The sequence below is a fragment of the Argopecten irradians genome, chromosome 9 (assembly GCF_041381155.1).
Source record: "Argopecten irradians isolate NY chromosome 9, Ai_NY, whole genome shotgun sequence".
Taxonomy (NCBI): domain Eukaryota; kingdom Metazoa; phylum Mollusca; class Bivalvia; order Pectinida; family Pectinidae; genus Argopecten; species Argopecten irradians.
The window spans coordinates 18,808,306-18,828,083 of NC_091142.1; the positions used below are offsets into that span (position 1 = coordinate 18,808,306).

The window sequence follows — 19,778 nt, forward strand, 5'->3', positions numbered from 1 at the left end:
TGCCCATATTAGCTTCTCGTAATATCCGGATTATTTTGTCCGACATCCTAGCACGTTGTTTCGATTAGATGCGTCACTCTGTTTACTGCTAATTTGCATATCTTGTAGTATTTACAAATACTGCTGCAACTACACAGGATCGAAGACGAAAGATGGGGAATATTCACACTGTTGGCCCCAGTGAGGCTTTGGTAATTTCAGGTAAGTATCTGTTAATGTTGAGTAACTGTCTGACTCTGATCAATAGCCATGCATATTTGTAATGTCAGAAGAAGAAATCGGTCAGTTGATAGAGATTCTCTCGGTAATTAGAAGCAACAGCTTCCGGCTGACCTATCCATGGCGAGCAGCATTTTTGCACACTTTCATGTTTTTGATAATAAACACGTTTGTAGTAACTTCATTTTAAATATGCATCGTTTGCTCTGCTCTGTTTGGTGTCAAAATTGCAGCCTTGATCGATTTTACTCGCTATCGCGGCAGATTCCCTTGTGGGACTCCAGCTCGCGTTCGAGGGTGTGTCGACTGAGGTATGCAGAGTCTCTCATCTGTAAAATGAAAGCATCTCATATTTCATTATTTCGTTTCAGTTACATTTACTTTATTGACACTTTGAAATAATTACTTTAATTAGAAGATATAGTTTAACTAAGGAAAACATACTATATTAAACATGCAAGTCACGGGATGATGGTTGCGCAATTTTACAATATCATTTCAAAATATAGGACAGATAATGAAACATTTTGTCAGCGTCCTGTACTGAATACAGTATTTAACCCTACCTAGTTTTATAAAAATTCCTTTTAAAACAAAGCACACTACGGCAGTATTCTTTTTTGCAACTGCTTGTTAATAATATAATGTCTCTTTGGAACCAATTGTTGATGCATCATGGATGTTTAAATGAATATTGAATTACTTAAAAATCTTCAATTATTTCTAAACGTTTGAAATTATGTAATATTATATTCACCGATGTCATCGGTATGATGTTTCTTTAATATTTTTTTCCAGCTTTTGATAATTATATTACAACCTTAAGAATTAAAGTAAAATTAGAAGCTCAAACTTTTTAATGGTGGTAATTGTGTAAATAGGTAACTTTTGTAACTGAAGAAAAATACTAAATTGTCTGCTGCTGTTTTTGACAGTGAAAAAATATCAGTTGTCAGCGGTGGAGCATTAAACTTATCAAAAGGAGATTTGATGTTCCGAACAACAGAAGAACTAAACAATTGTTTTAACTCTAATTAATTAAAAATAATTTAGATTATTTTTTAGTCTATGGAACCATTCCATGATTTATTTGGCGTATACATTATTAAAATATATTCTGAAACAGTTCTGACTACACGATCATGATCTGTGTTACTATTATGTAGTATTGGTGTTATATCAGTTTGTATCACTGCTAACAACACTACAACATTAAGTAGGATCAGATATGTATAGGTAGTCATGATCGATCAGAACCATTAAAGTTCATGCTTCATTGGTATTAATCCCCCCCCCCCCCAGTGTTTTACACATTTAGTGTTATTTATGCTGTCAACCTGTCACACTGATCATAAAAAATCATTTGTTTCTTGTTAACAGGAGGATGTTTTGGGGGCACTGGCCGTAAGATGATTGTTGGTGGCTGGGGCTGGGCCTGGTGCCTCGTTACAGATGTTCAAACGTAAGTATAGATTAACATTAACAGCGCGCTAGCTAGAAATGGTGAAAAACTACACCTCTGGAAGCTGTGCAAAAATATTGGAATATTTATCAATATGTTAGAACTTAGAACAAAGGCCTCAAATGACCCCCTGGAGCCCTGATGGGCAGGGCCAAATGAGGTGACTGGTCAATATGAATGTGTTACGGTATATGGCGGAAAAAAACCCACTTCTTTTCTGAAAGTTATGAATATCACTCATATGTAGTATATGTAATTTAGCAGCTATTATTATTATTATAACTTTATTTCCTCCAAAATGAAAAGTATATAATGATAATACAAATGTTTATGAAAAAAACATATGATAACAACATGATATAATATGTACAAAATTAGAGAGAGAATAGGGGAAAAATACATATTATTACATATATATACATACATGATTATTATATATCAGAGAAAGAGAGAAGAGGCCACGATTCTCTCGGATATTTCTATATCAAATTATTTCTACTGAATTCCTATGGGCCTGAGGGCGGAATCAAAAACAAAATTGTCAACATGACTTAAAATAATTTCTTCCATGAATGTTATTATTGATTTGCTCATATTTAGTATGTAGAACGTGTTGTTATGGGATCCCGGGGATGAGAGGGTCAATTTGGCCAGACGAACACTTCTCCTGAGAGGCAGTAGAATTTGGCCAGACTTCTTGAATGGATATATATACAGTCAAACCTGTCTATAACGACCACTGAAGGGGAGACAGAAAAACGGTCACTATAGACAGGTTGCCTTTATAGACAGGTTGGGGCTTTCGTGCCAACCAACGAGCCAGTAAATAAAACAGAATTGTATTAATACAAAACAGACCTGCTACTGGATGTTTATATATGTATTGCCATGCATTATTTAAGAAATAATTGTGTCAATATCTTTCCGTGATTTGTTTTCGTTTTTTTAATGCAATCGGAAATTTTGATCATAACTAAATCAACTCGTTTTGATACATAGTAGATTTTTTCAGCTATGAACATAATCATTACCTAATTACTGACTTGACATGGCCGGGAATTATCTATGAACGATTATTTTCAGACAATGTATGCGTGTAATATTTTTTACAACACATTCTCGCTGGCAAGTCGTATGTAATTTTGCCGTGTAACCAGTTTTGACGGATTAATCTCGGAACATGGAAGATCGATTTGGAGGCGTTTTCTCACAATATACAGCTTCAAAACTATTAAAATCACAATGCAGGTACACATATTAACTTTCAGTAACATTTCTACCAAGAAATGGGACCGTATTTTATTTATAAACACATCGAGAATACCTGGGTTACATCGGGCGATAATCAGACTGACTCTAATCGTAAAGAACGTAAATTTATAGGCCTAATTTGAAATAGCTTAAGTACAGCCATTTCTAAGTAATTAAACAATGCTAGATATCGACAAAGAATAACGGAACACATTAAATAAATCGGCATGTTTTATTTTGCCTACCGTATCATCTGAGTTGTGGCTTCAAAATCACGCTTTACGAGTGTGATCTTTTCGTGCACATGGCGTTCGCGACCAAACATAGTTTCAGTTTTTGATAGGCATAAACGGTCGTTAAAACTTCCATCCTTAAGTTGGCAACCATATTTGTACCTCAAATGTTATGACCCCTAGGTTATAAACCAAACTTACTGTATAAACAATTCATAGCTTGGGCTTCAGTAATGGCTGCCATTTGCTTACAAAGGGACTTTAAGGGAGTTAATTACCGGAAGTAGGTCAAAGGGACGCTACTACACACACACTGCGACCGGTCGTTATACAACTTTGACGGGGCTAAAACGACCGGTCGTTAGCCACATTAGACAGGTGGTCGTTATGCACAGTGCCATTATATAGTAAAAACGCACGGGGAGTCTAATAACCGGTCGTTATAGACATGCCGTCATTTTATACAGGCGGTCGTTAGAGCAGGTTTGACTGTATACAAATATATTATGTAACCATGTATAAATATCATTAGGGCTGGGTATTGGAAGGTCTAAAAGGATACGATACATATTGACAATACACTGAAACAATACACGATACATGTTGACGATACAGTGGACCTCTTTTTCAAATTCAGTTGACCATTGTATTTCGAATATTGTGACAATAAAAGACAATTTTGATAAAATATTCTATAACCAGGAAAAAAATTTACGAAACATTTGATTCGGTTTATCATCTGTGTTAATTAATTTCTGTCAATTCGTATTCTTAGTTATGAAAAGGCATTTCTTATCCATCTAGTTGACACAGATGCTTTAAACACTTCCTTTTGATTGAAATGCAGTTACTTGAATGATGTTTTAGAATAAATTTTGTTTGGAATTTCCTATGTCTATAACGAAAACAGTAGGGTGAGTTGTTAAAACGATACAGCGATATACAGCATGTTTGTGTATCAATATTCGATACACTGCTGAAAACCGATATGTATGGGTATATCATATATTGATCCAGCCCTAAATATCATATCATAAACATTTAATATGACATATTATGTCATATCAAAAGTTTATCAAATTGATATGTTTTAAATAATTTTGACTGAGACAACTTCATGTATAGAATCCATATTTTTGATACATTACTCTAATGTGTTACGTCCAAGCCAGGTGAGACTGATTGGTATTACTGAATTAAACCAGGTGAGACATATATATACAGGCCCTGTGGGTCCCTTGTCTTTTGCCACTACCACACCAGGTAAAAAATAGACAATACTGTACAGATAATACAGATACCTAATTCTTGTCATTACAGGATTTCGCTGGAGGTGATGACCTTGAACCCTGTTTGTGAGAGTGTGGAGACCTCAGAAGGTGTACCAGTCACAGTGACCGGAGTCGCCCAGTGTAAAATCATGAGAGAGCCCGAGATCCTGAAGACAGCTTGCGAGCAGTTCCTTGGCAAATCTGTTCATCATATTGAGCATGTCATCCTCCAAACCCTGGAAGGCCATCTCCGAGCTATTCTTGGTATGTACAACTCACAAGTATGATTACGTTTGACTTTGGTACGGAGGATGTCATTTTAAGATTAATTACATTAATTGCAACCTTAATTTTAAGAACCTTAATTAAAAATGTAAATCTAATAGATCCTAAAATTTATTTTGAATACACTATATAAATTAATTCAAATGGATGTCTTGATAAGTAATTTTAAAATCAAATGGATGTCAGTAGAATATTTGAAATAGGTCTCAAAAAACTATAGAACCCAGTGGTTTTGGTGAAATAGATAAAAAAGAACTGCATAGATGGATCCATCAAATCCTTCATGATGTTAGAGATATTTAATATAACTTGATTTATTTTTACATTAAACTTTGACATTGTAAGTGTTAATGGATAAATTTGAATTATTTTTGTCCAGATATTTTTTCTCTTTGCTAAGAGTCAATTAACAGCTAAAGTCATTTAGGACCAGACTTAACTTAAGAACAGGAGGTAGTTATAACATTATCTTAAGCTTATTGTCACCAATTTACCTTGGTTCCTAGGTACCCTGAGTGTGGAAGCTATCTACCAGGACCGGGACCAGTTCGCTCAGCTTGTCAGAGAAGTTGCCTCCCCTGATGTCGGAAAAATGGGTATTGAAATTCTGAGTTTCACCATCAAAGATATTTTCGACAACGTGCAGTACTTACAATCCCTCGGAAGGGCACAGACCGCCAACGTCAAACGTGACGCAGATATTGGTGTCGCTGAAGCCAACAGAGATGCTGGAATCAGGGTATGTTGCTTTATTGCTCTTTACTGTGTCCAATTACCATTTTGTCCACTTTTCATGACCTTTCAACTTTGTTCCTATAGTGTGACCCATAGTATAAATAAGCTCTCTTGTATTAGGTCTTTATTAGATGAGTGATACATACCCAGAAAATTGTTGTTTTTACGCATGTTTGACTGATTTTTGACTCTGTCTTAAGTTAAGATTTGTTACGATACAATAAAACATGAACACACCTACACCAAATTCATGGTTATAGTATATTATTTTTGATTCCCTGTCAAGGTTCCTGTAAGATGTTTTAAATATGTGAATAACAAACTCAGCTGATAATGAAGTTATTTCGTTAACTTCTTCAATGGTCCCCGGAGATTCGTTATAACTGTGATTTATGACATAAAAATGAATTTTTTATAAATTTTTCTAAACAATGATATCTCATACAGGAAGCAGAGTGTGATAACAAGAGAATGGACGCAAAGTTCAAAGCCGATACTAAGATTGCCGATGCTTCCAGGGAATATCAGATGCAAAAGGCTTCCTTTGATATGGAAGTCAATGCAAAGGTAGGAAGGAAACAAAATACATTGGAACCTCTAGAAACCGAATCTTCTCAAAACCGATCACCTCTAGAAACCGAACATGGATGTCATGTATGGAATGAATTCCTCTTTATTAATAGTATATAAAACTTCCCTAAACCGATCCCTCCCAATTCGGAATACCGGACCGATTTTAAGATCGGAATAGTCAAATGTAACTAAAATACACTTCTGAAAACCGGCCTTACCTGAGCGACACCGATAGATTGCATTGAGGTCTGATCAACCGACCGTGAAATACACACGTGCCTGTACCATAGTTGTCGCATGCCATGTCCTGGGGCATGTATACAGATGTGAAGGCTATAGGTACACGGTAATTATACCCGAGATGGTGGTGTAATTATTTAATCATGCCTATTGTTTAGATATCTAACGAAGGTCTACCATGTGCATGCGGTTTGTTTACTGTAGGAAAACAAGCAGAGCTAGTAATAAAGAGAAAGTTTCGTATTCAAATTACACGGGTTTTTTTAGGTCATCTGACCCAAAGGGTCAGGATGACCTATTGTCATCATGCACCGTCCGTCGTCGTGCGCCGTCCGCCGTCCGCCGTCCGTAAACTTTTCATTCAAACGACTTCTTCTCAATAACCGGAAGGCCCAGGGTACTCATATTTGGCCTGTAGGTTGCTGGGATGAAGGGCTACCAAGTTTGTTCAAATGAATGACCTTGACCTTCATTCAAGGTCACAGGGGTCAAATAGGCTAAAATCTTTAAACGACTTCTTCTCAAAAACCAGAAGGCCCAGGGTACTGATATTCGGCCTGTAGGATGCTGGGATGAAGGGCTACCAAGTTTGTTCAAATAAATGACCTTGACCTTCATTTAAGGTCACAGGGTCAAATAGGCTAAAATCCTTTAAACAACTTCTTCTCAAGAACCAGAAGGCCTAGGGTACTGATTTTGGGCTTGTAGGATGCTGGGATGAAGGGCTACCAAGTTTGTTCAAATAAATGACCTTGACCTTCATTAAAGGTCACAGGGGTCAAATAGTCTAAAATCCTTTAAACAACTTCTTGTGAATAACTAAGAGGCCTAGAGACCTGATATTTGGCCTGTGGCATGCTGGGATGAAGGGCTACCAAGTTTGTTCAAATGAATGACTTTGACCTTCATTTAAGGTCACAGGGTCAAATAGGCTAAAATCCTTTAAACAACTTCTTCTCAAGAACCAGAAGGCCTAGGGTACTGATATTGGGCCTGTAGGATGCTGGGATGAAGGGCTACCAAGTTTGTTCAAATAGATGACCTTGACCTTCATTCAAGGTCACAGGGGTCAAATAGGCTAAAATCCTTTAAACAACTTCTTGTGAATAACTAACAGGCCCAGAGACCTGATATTAGGCCTGTGGCATGCTGGGATGAAGGGCTACCAAGTTTGTTCAAATGAATGACCTTGACCTTCATTCAAGGTCAAAGGGGTCAAATAGGCTAAAATCTTTAAACAACTTCTTCTCGAGAACCAGAAGGCCCAGGGTACTGATATTGGGCCTGTGACATGCTGGGATGAAGGGCTACCAAGTTTGTTCAAATGAATAACCTTGACCTTCATTCAAGGTCAAAGGGGTCAAATAGGCTAAAATCCTTTAAACAACTTCTTGTGAATAACTAAGAGGCCTAGAGACCTGATATTAGGCCTGTAGAATGCTGGGATGAAGGGCTACCAAGTTTGTTCAAATAAATGACCTTGACCTTCTTTCAAGGTCATAGGGGTCAAATAGGCTAAAATCTTTAAACAATTTCTTCTCAAGAACCAGAAGGCCTAGGGTACTGATATTGGGCCTGCAGGATGCATGGATGAAGGGCTACCAAGTCTGTTCAAATAAATGACCTATGACCTTCATTCAAGGTCACAGGGGTCAAATAGGCTAAAATCCTTTAAACAAGGCCCATGGGCCTCTTGTTTATTTACATATGTAGTTGTCGGATATCGTAAATTATCTGTATGAAGAAGCCGAAGCCATGTATTGTTTTAGAAAATGACTTTGTCATATAATGACCGGCATCGACTGATCATTGTGTAATTAGACCATATAATTTGATTCTTGACGTAACCGGAAGGGATCGGTCTTATGTAGGTTGCAGACGAGAATAACCTTCCCAAGAACATTCACACAACTAACTAAACTACGTTTATAAGCTGTAACAAAGTCAAGTTTGCTGTAATCCATTCCTTTTAAACGTATGATTTTCTCTTTTGTGATAACATTCACATTAACAATCAATATCCGTCGGTTTTAACGAACACTAGGCATACATGCGGTGCACTATTGTAAAAAAACGACTTCCGATCGATTAAATCCGGATCGTGATGATCGGTATTCGGTTCACTTCTCGAAACCGAACCCTCTCTAAACCGGCCGAAATTATATGCACCGACCATGATCGGTTTCGGGAGGTTCCACTGTATAAAGAAGTTTTTTTGGGTGTCTTGGAGTATTTTTATTGTAGTGCTTTCATTATAATTTCTGAGATTTTCCGTATGCAGAGTTATTGAATAATGCACTTTTATCCATATTAAGTAAGTTTTATGCCTTAAAGTGAATAGCCGGGGAAAGGGAACCAGTCTAAATGCGTTCATTGGCCTTCCAAAAGTTCTTACATATCAAAATGACTGTCCAGTTCTGCTTATGTTTTTTCAAACATGACATACCTTGGCTGCATTTCTAACTTTGATGGTCTATATTAAAACAATTTAATCCCACCTTAGAAAGCTGAGGCTGAATTGGCTTATGAGCTTCAAGGTGCCAAAGAAAGACAGAGGATCAGAGCTGAAGAAATCGAGATTGATGTCGTGGAGAGAAAGAAACTAATTGATGTTGAGGAGAAGGAAATCTTGAGAAAGGAGAAGGAGCTTATGGCAACAGTGAAACGACCAACAGAGGCAACAGCTTACAAAACAGAACAAGTCGCTGAAGGCAAAAGGTATCAGCAAATCAATCACATCTCTCTTTATAGAAATATGTTATTGCCTAATGTATTGTGAATTAATTAGGAAAAAAAACTCATGGTATTGATTAATTGACAAATTGACAAGTAAAATATACGATTGAGATTTATGAAAGGGCAAAGTCCATGGAAAGTTTTCTCTACCATACCTGTCTGGGTTATCATGTTCTGATTATTCCTGTTCCTATAGAACACAGACTGTGGAGGCCGCCCGAGCTGAAGCTGAGAGGATCAGGTTGATCGGAGGTGCTGAGGCTGCGGCTATCGAGGCTGTGGGTAAGGCTGAAGCCGAGAAGATGAGACTCAAGGCCTCTGCCTACAAACAGTACGGAGACGCTGCTATGCTGAGTATGGTGTTGGAAACACTACCTAAGGTAAGGATTCTAACAGGAATTCTTAGTTTGTTCTTTGTGTAAAATTTAAGCAAAAGTCATTAAATTATATGAAACAGTAGTCCCCCGTTATACCACTAACTTTTGTCCATTACTGATTTTGACAGCGTAACAAAGATGGAAGTATGACTGGGGTTACAAAAAGGGCAAAGTAATGATTGATCGCATCTGCCATATGACCCATTTCATGTAGTTTAACCACAAAATTTTGTGGTTTGTAGAGATGGCTGTAAAATATTGGAAAATGGGGGGAGGGGGGGGGATTCATGCGTGCAAATATATAATATAATGTATGTTAACCGTTTGTGTCATTAAGATTGCTGCTGAAGTTGCCGCACCACTGTCCAAAACCGAAGAAATTGTCATGATTGGTGACGACCGCACCACAAGTGAAGTTAGTCGGCTCGTGAGCCAGCTCCCACCAGCTGTTCAGGCCTTGACAGGAGTAGATCTTTCAAAGGTAAAAAGATTGAGAGCTTACAATTAAGTTTCCTTTTGTACCATATAACCTATAATTAGATGATGTTTTATTGAATTAACCCGAAGAACACTTCTAAATTATACACTTCATTAATGAAAATTAAAAATCTGAAAAGATTTTGTGTATTGAATGTTGAAAAAAACATGTACTGATAATTTCAACAATTATTTCGATGAGGGATATTTTCTCAATGTAATTTATTTGTTGTATTTATCAATTTTATCTATTTATTTATCTGCAGGTTCTTTCAAAGGTTCCTGGTGCCACCTCCTAAGTATCATGTAACAGCCACACCCTTTACCCATTTCCGACTAGTAGAGAATCACCCCTACTGTAGATAATAGACTCATCCATTACCACTGTGAGAGACTGAGACTCCTATACTAAATGACAATATAATGGAGTATAGTCTACTGCGATTTTCTGTTGATGGAAGGGGTTATTCAGCAACGTTCAAGTGGATTTCAATTATAGGTGTCCTTTTTTTATTTGCATGCATTGTGTACATATAATATGTAACTATAGATGGACATGATTTCTTAGACTTGTAGCAATATTGTATATCTCTACCCTCGATTACGGGTTTGGACTCATCTTTTACTGTTCTAGGCAGAGTCCATGTTAACAAAAGGTAGAATTGATCAATTTTTATCCAGATTTTAAAAAAGAGATTGGGCACAATCACGTGGTTATTATTAAAAGGTACCACAATATCTTAAAATTATTTATCATTTATAATTAAAGTAAATGAAGATTAAAAAAGATTAAATTTGACTGACAAATCTGTAGTGAAACCAAAGACCTTATGTAGATCTCGCCTGGTATTTTGGTAGATTTCACTCTATCATAATAATATATTAAATCAAAATATGAATGGATGTGTAGAGCAGTTCTCTTGTATTGTAACTACCACCAGTAAATAGGGTAAAAGTAATGATGTTGAATTTGAAATATTCTATAAAAGTGAAGTGTAATTCAAAATTGGAGAGACCTAAATATAGCAATGTCAGAAGAGTTATTGCTTTCTTGAAAATACTCGATTTTACTCAGAATGATATAGTTTGTCATACAGAGAGTTGTTTATTCCTGTCCAGTAATGTCCTGATTAACACATGTAGTAACCTAGTCATATACATTGTATTAAACATGGTTCCGAACTAGTGTCTATAATTCATACTAATTGTCCCCTTTTTGTCTTAGATTGATCACAAAATTAACTTACAAAATGTAAAATCTTAATTTCTCTTTATGTTGGGTAAAATCAGAAAAGAAATTCATGTTGGCACAACATTTTTGCCAAAATATTTTTGCCTTAGACTGCAATTTTATATTGGCTTTCCAACTTAAACTTTTCAATAGTACTCTCCCTGATTCATAAACATTCTACCTAGAAAATGTTTAAATCATGGAATTATAATTATGGTGTCAGGATATATCTATTTAGGGGTGTTATACATGTATTTAACTTATACACCCCTGAAAACACATTTGGACTCTTCAAATTCTAAGATGGGATCAGTCCATTATTAAGTTTTAGGGGGATGCAAGTTGAACATTATTATTGGTTGATTTAATGTTATGATATTCGCATAATTAATTCCACGGATAATCCATAAGGATTGCTTTGGTGGTATGCTTGCCTCTCTCAAAGGTGATACTTATTGAAGCGACACCTTTTGTGGAATTTGAATGAATTATATTTCTACTGCAATGCAAATTAAGTTGATATCATATCTTTATTTTATTCAGTTACTTGTTGTGTGAACTGTTGGTATGTTTGTTAATTGTCTTAATCTAAAACCTTTCTTTCCTATTTTTAAAGAACATTTGAAATTTTCAGAATTACCTTATTGCATCAAGATTTTTTTTCTCAAAAACTTTATTTGAAGGAATTCAATGAACTTTTAAATTAGCTCAGTATTTCCTAAAACATTTTGGTAATACACTTATTCATTTGTGTTCATAATCTACAATCAAACCAACAAGTGAAGTTTTATTTATGCCGAGTTTTCCTCCTCCTGATTATAGTTGATATTTTAACCTGATGTACTAGCAACTGTTTTACTTTGTTACATCAAGTCGCCGTGTCGACACGCCTAGATATTAATTAGATATAATAACATGTGTGTATACTAAGTAGAATCATATAACACAATACTGAGGGATATCTGATAAAGCCACATATTTATTCTGTCATATCATGCAACTGTGGTTACTTTTAAATATTTACTACCTTTTATCAATATTGTGCTGTGTTAACTTTTATGATGTAATATTTCATGTTGTGACATGATTTTAAGTGTATCTTGCAATCAAATTAGACTCACAAAGAAGTGTGTTATGTAATTATAGAAACACACTTACATAATTGTAACACATAGCACATCTTAATAATGGGTAAACATTGACATACATGTACATGTACTATGATAAATCAATGATTGTCTTTTTGTTTAATCTACCACATCATTGATCTTTGTCACCAACTGTCACATATGAAAATTACATTATAACATTTTGTCTATAAATGTTGGGATATCTGCTCTATATACGTATATGGTTGTGCCTTGTTAACTTCAGACTTTTGTAGTATCATAGTTCGCCAGCAGAAATCAGTCGTCACGTCCGCGTATGGTCTTGAGTTCAGGTTATGACTACAGTCATTTACTAGGTACTTTTCCATTATGCTAAAATAAGCGTTTTAGAATTTTTTCTGGCACTTTCATAATGGTTTTGTTATATTGAATAGACAATGGTACAGAGACTTTAAACAATGGCTTGTTTATTAAGTGTAGTGTAACATTCTATTCTCTTTGTTTCCTACAACACATTCGGTACTTAATGTAAGAATGTGTTGTTATTTTGAATTCCACCCATAGACTTAGTGTTTTTTGTGTTGTGATGAGTTGTAATCGATATCCGTAAGAAACTAATACTGTTAATTAGTATCTTGTTAATTAGTATCTATAACCTCTGTATGTACATTGTTATGATAAAAAGTCACGTTTTCGGCGCATTAAGTAGTACGGACCGAGAAACCATGGAAATAACCAGTTCATTCAATTGAAATTCACGCGTGATGAAAGTTCAGGTTTAAATGCAGTAAATATAATATAATGAGATAACTGTTTACCAAGGCATGTACATATTGACCATCTATATACTATAGGCTGTTACAAAGTAATCGAAATAAATCTGAATTGAAGATGTATGAACTCTACTAGAATATGTGAAGGAAATCAAGAGGCTCTGCCTGTCACGAATTTAATATTGTAATATCTCTACTTATTTTCGGCATAATTTGCGGGAACACGAAATAAATACATTGCAATGTTAAGGGTTTGGAGATATTCAGTCACGATGAAATCAAATCAAATTTTGTTTGCACCTTTCCACTAGGTAAAGTCGTAACTGATATTTATATATAATATTTATTCATAGCATTATCACAACTATATATGTACAAGTATCAACTCTACAGAGTCATCATAATTCTATACATATTATAGACAAAATTAATCAGTATTTTAAAGGTGCCAGCTAGATTGTCTTGATAAATAATTCGAATTACAAAAAACAAAATGTTCCGTTATTTTAGTCTGATAACAATTTGACGACTCCGTAACACATTTCCCCACGTGTATTATCTGTATATTCAATGTTTATTGTATTATGTATGACTGTAATATATAAACAACTCGGTAGCTCATCTCTATTTACATGAATTTGTTTACTACAATAAAACATGAAAATACAAACAAAATTATTTACTTGTGTATGAAATTGACATTTAAAGAATGTGGAATAAAGTTCAGCACGATCTCAACTGCTTAACGTAAGCTTAACAGAAGACGCCTATATTTTAAAATGATTAAAAAAGACTTGTATTACAAATTGTTTCTTATACGTCGAATATTAGCTGATGGATCACAAGGCGCCTGTCATATGTATCTTGTCACCGCCGACTCACGTCTTAATGAATTTAAAAACAATATGCGAAGAAATATACACTTTCATAACAAAGATATGCATATAAAATTAGTTCGCCACTTTCATACAAATAATGATTACACAAGAACATGATAAGACTACTGCGTACAGGTTAAAAATTTACCAAAAATTTACCAACGTCATCAAAATTGTGTTTACGGATGTATGAAGACGTCTTGTAAGGCGTGGTTACTCAATGTTTATATGATAATACAATGTCTATTGGCCTGGTGGCGAGAGACTTATATCCAGGAATTTCCTCTTCACAAAGCACGTCCACCACTGGAAAATGTCAAAAAAGATTTAAAAGAAGTAAAAAAAACCATGAGAATTTCTTGACGTTGAATACTGTAAACGTGTATATTAACGTCGGATTTAAAACTTTTCGTGGTGTGCCAATGTTTGCGCTTGGTTTTATCAGATTAAGATTCAAATTTCTGGCATGAAATTATGCAGGTAAACAATCTCTGTACATTGTTGATTGCTAGTCATCGACTCCATGGTTAGGTCTTGTGTTAATCACGGTCGTTAAAGATGCTCCATCCACAGGGCCATGTATAGTCTCTATATGAAAAAATAGCCAGAAATAGCGAGAAATACATATAAATATACACATTTATATGTATTTCTGGCTATTTTTTCATAAAGAGACTATACATGGCCCTGTGCTCCATCGCCGACAGAGCATAAAGGATATTCATCATTTGAACAATATTTGGTGTGTAATCGTGTATATATCTGTCTAATTAACACAAAAACTAACATAAAATAATTTATTTTGCCTTTGGTGCATGCGCAATCAGTACTTCATTCCATATAGGATATAGTGCCACGGATTTTTTTCGGGATGCAATTAATTGTTGTTCATATTTTTACACTGAAGTAAAATTAGAAGCTCAAACTTTTCAGTGGTGTTAATGGTGTAAAGTACGTAACTTTTGTAACCGAAGAAAAATACCCTATCGCCTGCTCCTGTTTTTGATAGTGAATAAATACCATTTGTCAGCGGTGGAGCATCTTTAAAGATTGTCGACGTTTATTAAAATTGACCACACGTACCTTGCTTGGTTTATCTGACTCTGAATCAAACACTTTCTCACACATGCGTAGTGCCGTTTCCTGTCTGATCTGTTGAAGGTATGACCGCATGGTATCTGTAATGACCATGGGAAATACAGCTTATCAACATGTTGTCTATTCTTCAAAATAATATCCAGGTATCAAATGTTAAGACATTTTTATCTACTTTCGTTGAGAGAAAAACATTGGCATTGCATTGTTTTTGAAGGTGAACAAGTTCTATAGAAGGAATTCCTCCATGATAAGAAAATTAACATATGAACAATTTAAGAAAGTGAATCATTCATAAATGAGCGAGAAACGTTTAGGGATAAGAAACTCTATAGTTAGAAAATGAGTTAATAAAGGGAATAACCAATTAAAGGATGATTTAAAATATTTGCTTCTTCCATTGACAACAATTATTTTGGTTATTGGGGATAACCGACTGAAAATGATTTAAGCAAAATGAGACTTTGGCTCTTGTAATTGCTGTTTCAAACCCCCATATAAAGTAGCTATTTCAAACTACCGAGAAAAATCATTAATAACAATGATATTGTCTCTTTGCATTGTGTTGTCTTCAGAGAAGGAAACAACATAACAGTAGAGTTCAACTTCATTTGAATGAAATCCTTGCATGTTTACCTTCATCAGCGCGAGATGGTTTAGCATACAGAGCATTGAGAGGGAAGCCTGATTCTCCAGGAATAGGGTACTTCTTCAATCCTAGGGTATGCATCTCTTTCTGTGCATTTTTCTTGGAGGTACACTTAAAAGTAAAAAAAAAAAAAAAACACAATGTATGTGCATTTTCATTGAAATATCTATAATGAGAATAAATTTGTCATATATTTACCCCTGGGATATGGAAAAAGGCATTAGGCATGAAGTTGTCTTGAAAATAAATGGCTTTATACAATATACTGTAAAGTATTTAACAAAAGTCCCATGTAAAGGATAAGCGAAAATAAGCGATATGATACTAAATCAAGATGTCTTAGAGTGACGATCTTAAAACTATAAAGTGTATTGCGACATATTTAGGCTTTTACCGGAACTTACAACTGAAATGTGACAAAGCAATAAATCCACTAGTGAATAAACCACTTGACGTCGTCAGTAACATACGGAGTGCATTGGAAGACAAAGGAAGTGTTGCATCCGGACTCAATGTTATACAAAGGTAATAGAACGACAAAATAATTCGGACTACAGTGTAGCTTCGTCAATCCGGTCATTGTTAATCTAAGGCCATTCCCTACATATGATTTAAGTTAATTCACTATAAAATATGTCTCCTTAAACCACTAGAACGACAAAATAATTCGGACTACAGTGGAGCTTCGTCAATCCGGTCATTGTTAATCTAAGGCCATTAACTACCTATGATTAAAGTTAATTCACTATAAAATATGTCTCCTTAAGCCACTTTGCACCAGAAAACTAATTGTCTGGTTATATTAAGCTTCACAGGCTGTTTTTTCTTCAATAAGATGTGATTTTAATCTTAATATATTAATTTAGCACTTATCGTATTAACAAAATCCAATGATCTTATATTGTTTTCTATGACAGTTTCTATCGGTATGCTATACTTGTCACGCGGTTTCCTTTTTTTTCACGTCAGCTAATTTTCGCGATCACCCCGCGGAAAACGCGAACTTTAATCGCACGCGGAAATACAACTAAGTCATAATCTAGTCCGCTAAACCTGCCTATATTATTAGGCTTTTTTAAATTTTTTTTTGCCTAATATATATTAGCAAAAAAAAAATTAAAAAGCCTAATAATATAGGTAGATTTAGCGGAACTATATATATATATCAGGCAAAAAAAAATTAAAAAGCCTAATAATATAGGCAGGTTTAGCGGGCTAGTCATAATCAAGCTTAACTGAAGGAAATAAATTTGAAATATACAGTTTGAATTGTTTAACAGTTACAGGTTGACACTTTTAATTCATTAGATAATAATACTTCAATAATTGATACCAACCCTTTGTAATTTCTTGATGCATTCAGATATAAACAGTGTTATATAGATCAGTGTACGGTCCGCTTCACTCTGTAACGATACATAGAGAAACTAATGAAAGCTTTCGCTGTCAACTCATTCACCCCTGAAGACATAATAAACTCTTCTAAATCTAAGATTAGAACAGTTCATTGTGTGTTTTTAGGGGGAATTGATTAATGTTAATTCTGAAATTTTATAATTACATTAATTACAACAAAATACTCAGAATATAACTTTTAAAATGTTCATTAATATTTGTATTTTGTTTTTCCCTCGGTTGCAGTGTAATTTGCTAACTACAACGAAGGTCTTATTTCTTACCTTGATCTCATAGTTCCTGAAGAAAATGTTGGCTTTAAAATAATATATTCCCTCATCCACTATGTCATACTCACTGGCTGAAACAAAAATTGCATCGAAAGGATCGAGCTATCAAATTACGGAAATGATTTGATATACAATGTAATTATATACGGTTTAAAGATCAATTGGTGTCCGTTCATGTTAAGTACATAATTTCATTATTATGTAATATCCTTAATAATCAATTAGCGTTTTAACACTAGAATTGAGTTTGAATAACAAGATGCTATCATTTCATGTTTTGATAATCACTATAGAAATGCGTTTCAGAAAAGTTAATAAGGGTAAGTGAAAGTAAGCGTTGCATGTCCACATATAATTCTGCCTTTGTCTCTATACATGGCCATGTAAATTATCGGTTAGTAAAGACATGGTACATTGTTTAGGTCGCAAATTTAATACGGCTATAATGTTTCAGTTAAATAATTTTTAAGAACACATGACATGTTTTCTGACCAGTACCTTAATTGTGACTGTTCATTATCAATGATACCCAAATTATAGCTATCATTTGGTCATGGGTTATTGATGATCTTACCTATATCATGAAATTTTGACCCCAGGGCTTATGACGTGTTTTTAATCTATAACACCCATAAGCCAATTAAAATTCACAAAATTTAACTCTGTAATTGTTTGTTCTCCTTTCTTATATGTTTAAGATAACGGTATTAACTTACTACGATTAGACATCATAATCATGCCTTGTATACTCAAGAGTGCCGTATTTATTTCAGGATAAATTTGTTTTGCGTTTGAATTTTTAAACATACAATTGAAGCCTTTACTTACTGTCCGGTGGAGCAGGTCCCTTAAAATTTGTTCTGAGTGGACACATCGCCATGTTGCCCACCAACTTGGGCGGGTTGAGAAATTGGGAATGGTGAGGCTGGAATGGAGTAGTATATATAGTACGTCACTACGATATATCAATATGATCGACAGACTAAGCTCAAAACATACCAATATTGTTTGTTTTTGTTTACGCCATATTAACAGCCAGAGACGTTTAGCCTTTTTGCTTCATTGTGTGAACTAAGGAAGTAGACATTCCATTATGAATGATGAAATTTAATTAAATAAATCATGTAAGAATACATGACAATACCAAAAAATTATCTCGTACAAAAATTATTTGGTTTCAATGCGCATATTGTGTGTTGGGCTACAAAGAAAAAAAGTTGACGTCATTTTCTTCTTATTGGAACAAACAGATTGCATACGTGAAAATACCGAACGCATTTCAACATATCATAAAAAACTGTAGACTAGTGCATTTAGGAAAAAAGTCAAATAAATATATATCCCCTATAAAAACAAACTTCGGGATTTATAAAACTATTGATACAAAGTTGAAGTAAATTCCACGACAAATCGGCGTCCACTACTTTCATTGTAGGAGGGGGCAAGGAGTGTTAGGAAGAAGGGACAGAGAGATTAAGACATTCACTGATTTTTGTTTTTGTTTGCATGTGTTTTTTTTTTTTATTTGAGGGGGTGTTATAAGGAGGAGTGAAAGATAACTGAAGAAGCTGGGAGGGAGCAGAAAGTTAAATGGGCCGAGGAAGGGGCAGAGAGTTAAAGGGGTGGGGGATGGTATAGAGTTAAAGGGGTTAGGGGGGGGCAGAGAGTTAAAGGGGTTTGGGGAGGGCTAGAGAGTAAAAGGGTCAGGGGGAGGCAGATACTTAAAGGGTTTGAGGAGGGGTAGAGAGTGAAAGGGGCGGGAAGGAGGCAGAGGAAAAGGAAAAAATATGGGTGACCATGTTAAATATTACATCTTTTATCATAATCCAATCAGTTAAAACATACATACATATTTACTTAACACTGTGAATGTGTTCACTTCTAATGATATTTAACATAAAATAATGCATTTTTCAGATTATGAATTTTCTGTAGATATTGTAATTCATTATAATTTGTATCTTTAAAATAAAATTGTTTACCGGCATATTGTTGTGTTGTGTGTCCGTGTGTGATCCGCCCACTCGGCCTTTGACCCCTGAGTGCCTAGTACCGTTATAAACATCCGCCGGGATAGACTGATAACGTCACCGTCTAATACTTATACACTACTTCATACAAGGTAATGTATGATTACCCACTGCCGCTAATGAGTTAGTGATTATCATACAATGTATATATATTTTTTTAATAAGAGGTAATATAAACTACATTTTCTCAACAGATTTTTACCCGCATATGGCTGGAAAGTGTTAGTAATAACATTAACGTATTTAACTCTAGTATTGTCCATTTAGCATTTAATTGTCGGTAACCAGAATTCAAATCTATTTGCAAAAACAAATCCTACATTTTTTTTATTGTTTCGATCGTGGAAATTAAATCAGCGAAATTCTAAATGACAGTTAAACCATACGACTTTTTGGCCAGATCACGATTTTTTTTACTTTTTAAATTAACCGATCTTTTTAAGTCTAGTGACATTTTTTAACCAGCGGA

General features: G+C 34.8%; 2 protein-coding genes across 2 annotated transcripts; one reads left to right on the plus strand and one right to left on the minus strand.

The window, feature by feature from the left end:
- The first annotated feature begins 59 nt into the window (after positions 1-59).
- On the plus strand, positions 60-13,650 carry LOC138331701 (flotillin-2-like). Its single transcript, XM_069279446.1, has 9 exons — positions 60-201; positions 1,600-1,681; positions 4,486-4,700; positions 5,228-5,460; positions 5,904-6,023; positions 8,773-8,987; positions 9,202-9,385; positions 9,720-9,863; positions 10,126-13,650. Exons 1-9 carry the CDS (start codon positions 153-155, stop codon positions 10,156-10,158), a joined length of 1,275 nt encoding a protein of 424 aa, XP_069135547.1. The 5' UTR covers positions 60-152; the 3' UTR covers positions 10,159-13,650.
- Positions 13,651-14,005: 355 nt separating this feature from the next.
- On the minus strand, positions 14,006-19,384 carry LOC138331702 (actin-related protein 2/3 complex subunit 3-like). Its single transcript, XM_069279447.1, has 7 exons — positions 19,262-19,384; positions 18,108-18,204; positions 17,274-17,350; positions 16,932-17,000; positions 15,582-15,705; positions 14,934-15,028; positions 14,006-14,156 (listed from the first exon to the last, which is right to left on the minus strand). The coding sequence occupies exons 1-7, from the start codon at positions 19,265-19,267 to the stop codon at positions 14,094-14,096; spliced, it is 531 nt and encodes a 176-aa protein (XP_069135548.1). The 5' UTR covers positions 19,268-19,384; the 3' UTR covers positions 14,006-14,093.
- Between the last annotated feature and the right edge of the window lie 394 nt (positions 19,385-19,778).